The following is an 11,117-nucleotide window of genomic DNA, read 5'->3' as shown; positions in this document are numbered from 1 at the left end:
CTCTACTTTTGCAAGGAGACTATTAACACCAAAAAATTGAACACTTTTGAATTTGCTGTGATGCCTCACTTCTCTTTTCTTTGTTTTCCAGGACCCAGTTCTGTTTACTGGCACTGTGAGGACAAACCTGGACCCTTTTAACCAGCATAGAGATGAAGACCTGTGGAAAGCTCTGGAAGAGGCTAGTAATCACATCCAGGACTTTAGTTACAGCTTCCAGTTGTTTCACAGCATGCCCTCCCCTCCGGTCTCTTTATTGCAGAAATTTACTTAAATTATTGTAAATCTATATACATATAACATATATCATATACATATACCCTTGTACTAATAAATATCTGGGATTCAACTATGCTTTGAAAAATATATGGATGAATTAACTGTCTTTAAAGAGCAAACTGGCATTTTTGTGTTAAAAATTCTTTGGCTAGACAGAAAGTATACTGTGTAGGTACAGTATATGCACTTAAGCTGGATTTCTTTTGAGTGATTTTATGTTAATAATACATATTGCATTGTAAATATTGCAGTGCACCAAATTATTCACAGCACTTCACTTCTTCCAGGTTTTGTCATGTTTCAGATTAATTCTAAATTGCATTAAATTCATTTCACCCCTTGCACCCATATTAAGAAAGTGAAAAAAAAGTTTGAAATTCATGCAAATTTATTAAAAATATCCATCCATACATCCATCCTGCCTCCCTCCCTCCCTCTTCCGTTTCTCTGAGGCCAGGTCACAGGGCAGCAGCCAAAGCAGAGAAGCCCAGACCTCCCTCTCCCCAGCCTTCTCTTCCAGGCTACCTGGGGGAAGACCAAGGCATTTCCAGGCCTGCCAAGAGATATGGGCTGTGTCCCAATTCAGGGTCTGCACGCTTGAAGTACACATTTTAAGTGCGATTACGTCACCGCCACGCGACGACGGCTGTCCCAATCCGAAGTGTACTTCAAACGATTTCCCCAAATATCAAGCGTGGTCCGGTGCACGCTTCGTGGTCCCATATATCCCACAATTCATAGCGCGGCGGTGGGTGTGGATAATTTTGCCGCAAAATACGGCAGAAGGGAGCGGCCGAAGAGTGAACTGTCAAAGTACTGAATATGATGTCACTTACTTATGTGCGAATGTTTAATAATGAAGAACATTAAAACATTGCTGTTGGCCACATGTCGGCAAAGTTGTGTGACATTAGTGATGTTTGTACTTTCAGCGTCCATATTATATTTACATTACCACAGTGGGATGATTTTAGTCTCATGAACAACTAATTGTTATTTACTGACTAATCTTGAAATGACTGCTCAGTACAGAAATGAAGCCCAACAATCATGTTTTACAGTCCCGTGGTCTCAGCCTCAGATACTCAACTAATCAAAGTGATGTCATGACGAAAATGCATGACTAACAAAACATTTTTCTCCTTTATTTCTGTCAAACAAAGCTGTATGTAACGTTACTCGCGGTTAGTATCATGGTTGCTAGGCAACCTGAACAGCACGACGAAGGCTAGACCTTCCCATTTCACAAGCCTCTCACTTCCGCACTTCTCGTACTTATAGTACGCACCGAACGTAGTACGCGTAGTGCGCGTACTTCAAGCGTGCAGACCCTGAATTGGGACACAGCCATAATCTCTCCAGCGTGTCCTGGGTCTGCCCTGGGGCCTCCTCCCGGTGGACATGCCCGGAACACCTCACCCAGGAGGTGCCCAGGAGGCACATAAGTATTCACAGGCTTTGCCATGATACTCAAAATTGAGCTCCAGACCATGATAAACAAAATTCTCTGGTCTGATGAAACAAAGATTAAACTGTCTGGCCTGAATGCCAAGATTTGTGTCTGGAGGAAACCAGGCACTGCTCATCATCTGGCCCATACCAGAGCCACCCCACTGAGCTACAGGAGAAATGTGAAAATGGCTGTGTTCCAACATTCCCCATTCAACATGATGGAGCTTGAGAGTTTCTGCATAGAAGAATGCACAAAAATATGTGCGCCAAGGTCGTAGCATCATACTTCAAAAAACTTGAGGCTCTAATTGCTGCCAAAGGTTCAACAAAGTATTGAGCAAAGGTTGTGAATACTTATGTACATTGAAAAATACATGTTGTATTTTTTTTTCTACTTTCTAAATTTGCGAGAATTTCAAGCTAACTTTTTATGCCTCAACCGTAAAAGCCTGAGGGAGTGCTGTCATCACCTTGCCGGTCTTACCCAAGTTTGCGAATGCAAAAATTCAAGAACTAGGCGACGTAGGATTTTCAAATTCATATTATAGTTTGAACCACGAATTTGAATCTCTGTGACCTCAACCTCAAGATCAAGGTCAGAGGTCATGTTTCCTAGGAAGACACCTAGGATTTTTACCATAGGTGCATCTGCTAGGATTCTGGGGTATAGCACTTGTGGCCACCAGTGTTTTTATTTCACTTTATGAGAAATGAAATGAATCTATTTTGGAATAAGGCTGTGAAGCAAGTGAAGTACTGTCAATACTTTTTGGATGCACTGTATATGTCATTTGATTGTTTTTAGAAACTCTAATCAAGGACATTGTTTTAAAGAATAAACCAAAGACAGCTCTTGATGGTTGCTCCGTATAAACAAAGGTACAGCTGAAGTCTGTGGTGGAGGAGCTCCCTGGAAAGTTGGAGGCTGTCTTGGCTGAGTCGGGCTCCAACTTCAGTGTGGGTCAGAGGCAGCTGGTGTGTCTAGCCAGAGCCATCCTGAGGAAGAACCGCATCCTCATCATCGATGAAGCCACAGCTAACGTGGACCCGAGGTCCTCCAAACACATTGCCAGCACATATAAAGCATACACAGAAATGTCATTACACATCCACTAGTTTTCTCAGCACACCTCTCCCATATGTTTCTACTGTGTTTTGGTTGTTGCTGTGATTACAGGACAGACGAGCTGATCCAGAAAACCATACGAGACAAGTTCAAAGAATGCACAGTGATCACTATCGCGCATCGCCTCAACACCATTATAGACAGTGACCGCATACTTGTGAGTCATCTCTTCTGTCTCAGTGCAGTTTAATTTAATTTCAATCAACCATGTTTTATAATCATATTATCTCTCAGGAACACCTTGAGGATCTTTAAATTTTAACTTTAGCTGTCCATTTTCAGTCTGACAGTGTGTTAATCAGTTTTCATAGGGGTGGGAAATGCATTTTGTCAATCAGTACCCATGCCTAATGATCGTGAAAGCGATCATGCACTGGCCAGGTTCCTGTTTGGCTCATCCTTAGCAGGTTGTCAGTTAAAAGGACAGCAGAAGACTGTTACATGTCTGGATAACAGACGAATCAGTCACAGTGAATGGATTTAAAGTTCTGGGCCCATGAAATAACTGATATTGGTAAAGATTACAATCAGGATCGTCCCAATTTATAGATATATTTTCCAAAGTAGTTTTTGAGATGTAGCACCATTTTCAAACTAATTTGAGTTCATTATTATTGCTGTGTAGCGTGTCAGTCTTTATATATTTTTCACATGCTAGCTTTTAAAGGACTGTAAGTTTACCGTTATTGGTGAAGAGGACATTTGTCTATTTTTAAGGTGCTGGAGAGTGGGACCATCCAGGAATTCGACCACCCCTTTATCCTGCTGCAAAACAAAGAAGGTGCTCTCTACAGGATGGTGCAACAGACGGGCCAGGCTGAGTCAGCATCTCTACTGGAGTCAGCTAGACAGGTGAGCTGAAAAAAGTGGATAGGGTGGAGAGAGAACTTTGGACTCTGTTTTTAAGTTAATTCGAATTAAAATAACGTTTTTCCCCTCCAGGCAGCACAGAGGTCCTGAAAGTCTGTGGCCAGTGAAGCGTGACTGTTGTGCCTAAGAACTGGAAGCCTTCTACCACTTTGCTAACTTGTACACTTGGATCCTAGAACAGTAGAACCACCGTGGGTTTAAATTGGACTCCCTTGGTATTTTTAAATAAATGTGTAACTACTAAAAGAAATCACTGCCGTCTCTGATCCATGGCTTACACCTAAATGAAAAAACACAACAATGATCATTACAAATGATAAGGATCATTTATACCACGAACCTTCCAGGGGTTATATTTACCCCTTTTTTTGAAATGCTGAGCTTTACAATTGTGCTACACTTGGTTGCCTTGCAGTGCTTATTGGTTACATATTTTAATAACCACTCTCCTATCCGATGACCCATAGCTAAGAGGATTAGCTGACAACACAAACAGATAGGAAGCTAGAGTTATATAGAAAGATTAATATTTATTGCAGAATTTAAAGGGGTTGGGATATTGAGGGAACAGGGAGCAGGTCAGAAAGGTTGACTGGGCAGGTTGCTGCCTATGCAAACCAGAGAAAGCTGAATCTTAAATGTCCAGGAGTCCAGGGCTGAAAACTGGGGCTGGAGCAGACTGTGTGGTGGATCATCCAGAGCTTATGTCTTTTTAGTAGTCTTGACTATAGGATGGGATGATGGTGGGGCTCTACTCCAACTGACTCTTTATTGTACTTAGTTGACAGTGTTGTCTTCTGCTACTCTATAGTTCAAGGTTCACTATCTTGGTGTCAGGTTTCCATTTAGCAGCAGTAATAATGTAGTAGCCACAATGGCCCTGCTGTGGTGAAAGAGTTTAGGTATACTTACAACAGTAAACTCTGGGAGTAAATGCTTAAATTTATATCTAGATACTGGCTCTAACACAAATTCTCTCCTTTGAAGTAACCAGTGAATTTTCCTCCATTAATGCTGTTCATAATTCTAACAGCAAACCTCTTGTGACTCTTCATTAACTAAGGAGCTGAAGCTAGATGGTAGTTTGTGTAGCATAAAGACTGGAGATGGGTAAATGGACTGGTTCTCATATAGTGCTTTTTTACTTGATTACTAATGGATTGGATTTATATAGCGCTTTTCAAGGCACCCAAAGCGCTTTACAATGCCACTATTCATTCACTCTCACATTCACACACTGGTGGAGGCAAGCTACGGTTGTAGCCACAGCTGCCCTGGGGCAGACTGACAGAAGCGAGGCTGCCATATCGCGCCATCAGCCCCACTGGCCGTACTCAAAGTACTTTAAACACCATTCACACACACATGCATACAAGCACTTTTTCAGGGATTGAACCGCCTGTCTAGTGATGACATGCTCTATACTCCTGAGCCACCTGCGTGAGTAGGTGTTGTTTCATAATAAACCAAATCCATGAACGAATGATGTGTGAAAATGATCAGTGGTTGCCAATTTGTTTGCCAGGAACATTGATGATTTTTGCAATTTCAGTGTTTCTTTTTCAGCTTTGGAGTCTTCAGTTAGTATAGAGAAGGTACAAAGCAGTTTTAAACCACACAAGTTCAGTTTAACTGGACTCCGTTGTTCTGTTAGATGTATTCCTAATAGAGAGAGCTTCCATTCTATAGTATGCTGAGCTTTCCTAAAGTAACTAGCTACATTATCATTGGAATAAAATACATCCCTGTTAACAATTATACGTGAAAAGAACCCAAATAAGTCATACATGAAAACTCCTATCCATTATTCAGTGAGAAAAACAGATGTAACATATCCATACACAGGGTTTGGTTACCTTGGCACATACCTGCAGTTTCCTAAACCTGATGGTAATTTTTTTTTTCTTTAAAAAATGTTTTTGAACTCTGACTTGTTTTTGGACATTATCTTATCTTTAAGCCTAGATTTGATGTGATTAGATTTATTGCTGTTCATTGGTTGGATGCCCATGCATCCATAGCTATAATGAACGTTGTGTAATTTGGTTATGAACAATATGATGGTGTAAGAAACAGTTTGCTTGAGTTCTGGAAATACTTGTAATCGTAGCTGTTCATTATTATTTTTCTAGCAAAGCTTCTGGTGCACAAATCACTGACTGTGCTGGGGTGAAAAATTCTCTGCATGTGTATCAACTACAGAACATTTAATTCTTGTTATGTACGCCTGCTAGCTATTTCTGTGGCCAAATATGTGTCTGGTTGCATCTCTGACCACACCCAGCAGAGATGTCATAATGTAGTAATGATTTAGCTCCAACCGTATACATCACTGTTATAAAAGTCTCCTCTGCTAAACCTTTATTGATTTTTTTTGGGGGGGGGGGGGATATTATTCTTTTGCTTTGCTTGCCTTGTTTTACATTCTTTGTAAATTACTTTAACTGTGTGAGACTTGTGTCTCATTGATTCCTTACCTTAAATATTAAAAGACTGCTGTCTGGAAATGTGTGGCTCCAAATACTCCTGTGTAGTGTTTTGAAAATTGAAATTTATGGGGTGGTTTTATATTATTTCCATCAGTTTGTTTTTGGGTATGTTTTTCTTAACCAGTGCTTTTGTAATCTGTGAACCTAATGTTAGGTTTGAATGAGAAAAGTTTGCTGAAGTCATTGTGTCAACCATTTTTTTCACAAAAAATTCAACTGACCCATTTTTTTTTTGTTACTGTTAAAAAAATGTGAGGTGTAGAACATAGACTGTCTTTGGCTTTTGAATTAAAGTCATCACTTTTCTGGGCATAACAAAATATCTATTAAAATGATCTGAAAATCATTAATTAAAGGTCACATGCACAGAATGACAAATGGTTTTCAGTAGACATTTGGTAGACAGTACTAAAGGGTCATAAGATTAAAAATCTTGGAACCACAGCTGTTGGAAGATAACATTGACCTCAGTATTCTGTAAATTCCTGACCACTGCTGTAAATCACTATGACTCTTAACTGTAAAGGGCTTGAACTGAGAGCAACACAAACTAACACGTTTTGCACTGCAGTTTGCATTTAGCTTGGCACTGCTACACTGTCTATTTGAGCTGGCATGCACAGCTGCTGCTGTCTTTGTAAATACATATTTTCATTAGCGAGATGCTTGTGTGCCAAGAGCCCCCTGTGCTGTGGAAGCTGTGATTCAGGAATGCTTACCTTTCAGCTTGCAGTTGTTGAGGAAAGATAGCAGAATTGGGTGACTTTGTGTTTTTGCTTTCCAAGAGTGCATTAAATGTGACAAAAAAATTAAAATGTTACTAAACGTGAATAAAAAAAGGGAATAGTAACAAATACGAGGTATGAAAAGGTGAAGTCCAAATTGTTGATCAGTCAGTCAACACAAAAATTATTCCGCTATATAGACTGAACCCCCAAATCTGCAGCTCTCCAAAGGAAGGACAAATCTGTTTTGGTTTTTTTTTTTGGGTCTTCAGTACATGTGGCACCATGTTTGACTCTGTGGTGCCATTCATATTTTGTTGTGGTTTGCCAAGAGGCTACCATGAGGCATCAGATGCCTGAAACCATGTCAACTGGCTCCTGTTGATGTGGAGGAGCAGCAGCTCTACTCAAACTCCCTCTGAGAGAAAGTCTAGCCACTCTTCAAAGGAAACTACTTTCCACTGCTTGTATCCGCAGCATCATTTTTTTCAGTCACTACCCACATCTTTCACCATAGGTGAGGGCAGGACCTGACCAGCTCCCTTTTTACCACAACAGATCAGTACAGCTTCCACCTCAGTCCGTCTGTCAGTCTCGCACTCCACTCTCCCATCACTCGTGAACAAGAGATGCTTAAACCTCTCCACTTAAGGTAGTAACTTGTCTCAAACTTGAAGCAGGTGCTCCCCCACGATGTGAGTGGGCGTTAAGGCGTCTGGGGAGGGAACTCAAACGCCCACTCACATCCTGGGCCATCTGACCTCAGGAAATCGCATGATAAGGTGGGGCCAGGCTTCAAGGTGGAGCTCACCCGAAACCCTGGTTGATTGGGACCCACACCCATTTTCACACCTTGGCTCAGGTGATTAGAGGATCATCAGGGGGTCCTTTTGTCCCTCTGTGGGGGGATACTTCCACTGGGTTTAAATCTGGGACTCACCACCATTTGACCTTAGAACTGAAGAACCTTCTCAGATGAGAGGTGAAACGTCTTCAAGCAACTTAAAGAAGTCCAGACGCTTTTCTTTGCAAGCTCCTTGGACTACGATGACCTGGATGACTGAGAACCTTCACAGACATACTGTCCTATAGAAAATAGGAAAACAGCTTACTGTCTTGACATCTGTAAATGTCTACCTGCTGATTTTTTTTTGTTTGGTTTTTTTCCTTTCATTTATTTAGGGTTAAATTCAATGAAAATAATGAAGTCTGCTAGTCGTACTATCTGGAGTATGGAACTGCACTCTCATTACCCAATGTGTTTTCTGTCAACTCGTTAGTCAATATAAGATAAGCGGAGCGGTAGAAGTTAATTAGCAGTCTTTAGGGTATTTGGGCTTCCTAAGAAAGTACATCCTTGGTTGTTCTTTTTCTAACTGGTGGGAAATGTTTGTGGACCAGGTAAGGTTGGCCAAGATGTGGACCCTGAGGAACTTAAAGCTTTCTACTCTTTCTACCTCCTCTCCATCAATGTAGAGGGTGGAGTACTCAGATCACTTTGTTCTCCTGAAGTCGATTACCATCTCCTTGGTCTTGGTTGTGTTCAGATGTAGGTTGTTGTTGTCACACAATCTCTTCAGATCCTGAACCTCCTCTCTGTAGGCCCAGTATGCACAGTCAGACCCATCCATTTTTTGTGTTTTGCAGCTAAGATAGTGACAGCAGAAACACTTGAGCCTGGAAATGTCGAAATCAATGTACATTAAATCAACTCCTTATAAAACAGATGATGACATTATGAGAAACTGCCCAGCAAATGTTTTGATGGTGAATAACCATCAGGTGTCTGCGTTTTGTTGATATATAGTCACAGTGAAAAATTGTTCTAAAATAAAAGTTGAAACAATGTTGCAGATGTTACACTGTTAAAGGTACTTCTCCAAAATTTCTTAGATGTCCTTGTTAGACTTGATAGCAAGAGCAAATTTGAGGATTCTTTTAAATTATTAATCAATTATAATAAAAAACTAAAAACAAAAGAACACGCTGTACCTCAAACTCACAAGCGCAGCCTTCTGAATCCATTTTTATCCTGAGCTAATTGAATTATTGCTTAACCAGTCCCAGGCCTGGTTTACTATGTTGATGCTGAGAACGGGGAACAGATGTTTGTAAAAGGCTGACGTGTTAGATTCACTATTCACTATCTGTTTTTCTCACATTATAAAAGCGTCTGGAACATCCGTATGGAAACAACATCCCCGTAGATCAGATCAGTTTTTGACCAGGAAGGTGATGGCGGGATTTGAACCCTTCAGCTTAAAACTTTCCTTTTTGCTAAAGCATATAGTTAGGGCTGATCAGGTGACCCTGAACCCACCCTTAGTTATGCTGCAATAGGCCTAGGCTGCTGGAGGCTTCCCATGATCCACTGAGTGTATCTTCTTCATCACATCGGTATACCACTTTGCCTTTAATTATTAGTTATTAATCTCTTGCTCTCCTTCACAGTGTGCCTTCTGTTATGTCTCTACTATTGTAGGATCGTTGCCTTAGAATATAAAGTGGCTTGAGGTGACTGTTATACATAAAACTGAACTGAATTCATCAGGATCTGTGCAGCAATGTGACTGAAAATGTCTTTGGATCTTTACTCTACCACTTTCCCATGTTTGAAGGCTGAGGTATGGTTTAATGCTGACAAAGAGACAAACCGCTGTGCATGCAACAATTCCAGAGAGCAACAACCAGTCATTGAGTTTTGCCAGGAAACTTTCTGTAGTTGTGTTTGAGTAAAGCAAGATGTGTGTTTCCGCTGTCTCCATCTGGGTTACATAAACATGTCTGTATTTTCATTTCCTTTTCATCCTGAAGATATTTTAACCCAAATTAAATATCCAGCCTTTCATGGATATTGAGTCTTCTTTTTCTGGTGTCCAGTCCTGACAGATATTGGAACGCTTGCTCCTGAGGACGTGGACGCAGCAGCCTGAAGCCTGTTTTTCATTCTTTCAATACTTGTGTAGAATAAATACTGTAATGTGACCTAGGTGGAGATAATGCTGATATTCTTGTAGATTCATGCACTGTGGGACTGAATTCCTTACAAACGGATCACCTGGCGTTCCTTTTCTTTGTTTCTACAGCTTATGTGTGCTGTTTATCTGCTGCTATAGTTTTGTAACAGTTTTGAGCCATACAACTTTGGGCTTTACAAATCTAATATTAAAATAATTTAATATAATTTAAGGGAAATGCATCTTTCTTAAACCATAGGTTCCAGTGACAAAAACATTAGCGTCCGCTGTTCACTCACTGCGTGGGAACAAAACTTCTTTTTACAGCGAAAAAACCCCCTAAACACAAGCACCGAGTACGCTGCCACGGAATGGGAAATTCACAGAGAAACTTGCGGATTCTTCCACTGACCGCTGCGGCACACCTGCACCTGCATCAGTAATTAGTTACTGATTGACCAACACTGCATGTGGAACATTTATTCTCCCTAATATTGATCAGGAGGAAGCTGGCATCATCTTTCCAGATTACTGGGTTTTCCACTCATTAGTGTCTCACAGGTGAGCTGCAGCTTAGCCAGTCTGACTGCCTTGCACGTCAGTCCCAATTTCCTTGTTGCTTGTCATTTTTATAAAGGTATGAAAATACACTCAACCCTCATTCATAAGTCAGCATATCTGAGATGTTGGAACATATCCAGGACAAATTTTAGTACACTGAACTGTGATTGGTGAAAGCCTGTGGATTGACTGAATGCCACTGGAGGTCTTTTAAAAAATGACTGTTTTCCCTTTTTTGTGAGCTCATGTTGTCACACAGAAATACGCACACAGGTATCGAGATACACACAAATCTTTTTGCTACAATAACAGCCCCGTACCTTCTGAGCAGCTCCTGCATCCGCAGGAAGACACTGATGTTTGCAGAGAGGTAGCTGTTTGAGATGAAGGTGACATTTGCCCTGGAGGTAGTCAGTAATGACTACTTTTTGAAACTATGCTGATTATGCTTGTATATGTCTGTGAAGGTTCTCAGTCATCCAGGTCATCGTAGTCAAAGGAGCTTGCAAAGAAAAGCGTCTGGACTTCTTTAAGTTGCTTGAAGACGTTTCACCTCTCATCCGAGAAGCTTCTTCAGTTCTAAGGTCAAATGGTGGAGAGTCCCAGATATAAACCTAGTGGGAGTTTCCCCCCACAGAGGGACAAAAGGACCCCCTGA

General features: G+C 40.9%; 1 protein-coding gene across 1 annotated transcript in view; it reads left to right on the top strand.

Annotated features, from left to right (window-relative positions):
* The window catches only part of LOC102305360 (ATP-binding cassette sub-family C member 4), an 18,169-nt gene extending 11,860 nt beyond the window's left edge, over positions 1–6,309 (top strand). Inside the window, exons 13-17 of the mRNA XM_042213446.1 lie at positions 92–181; positions 2,611–2,783; positions 2,909–3,014; positions 3,575–3,709; positions 3,800–6,309. Coding sequence (XP_042069380.1) covers positions 92–181; positions 2,611–2,783; positions 2,909–3,014; positions 3,575–3,709; positions 3,800–3,817 — 522 coding nt within the window. The 3' untranslated portion in view covers positions 3,818–6,309. The remainder of the gene's footprint in view (positions 1–91; positions 182–2,610; positions 2,784–2,908; positions 3,015–3,574; positions 3,710–3,799) is intronic.
* The last annotated feature ends 4,808 nt before the right edge of the window (positions 6,310–11,117 follow it).

Source organism: Haplochromis burtoni, unplaced genomic scaffold, assembly GCF_018398535.1.
Source record: "Haplochromis burtoni strain Fernald_Lab_line unplaced genomic scaffold, NCSU_Asbu1 Contig_443, whole genome shotgun sequence".
In the NCBI taxonomy this organism is placed as follows: domain Eukaryota; kingdom Metazoa; phylum Chordata; class Actinopteri; order Cichliformes; family Cichlidae; genus Haplochromis; species Haplochromis burtoni.
Note: the sequence above shows the minus strand (reverse complement) of the source record. Positions and strands in the feature narration are given on the sequence as shown.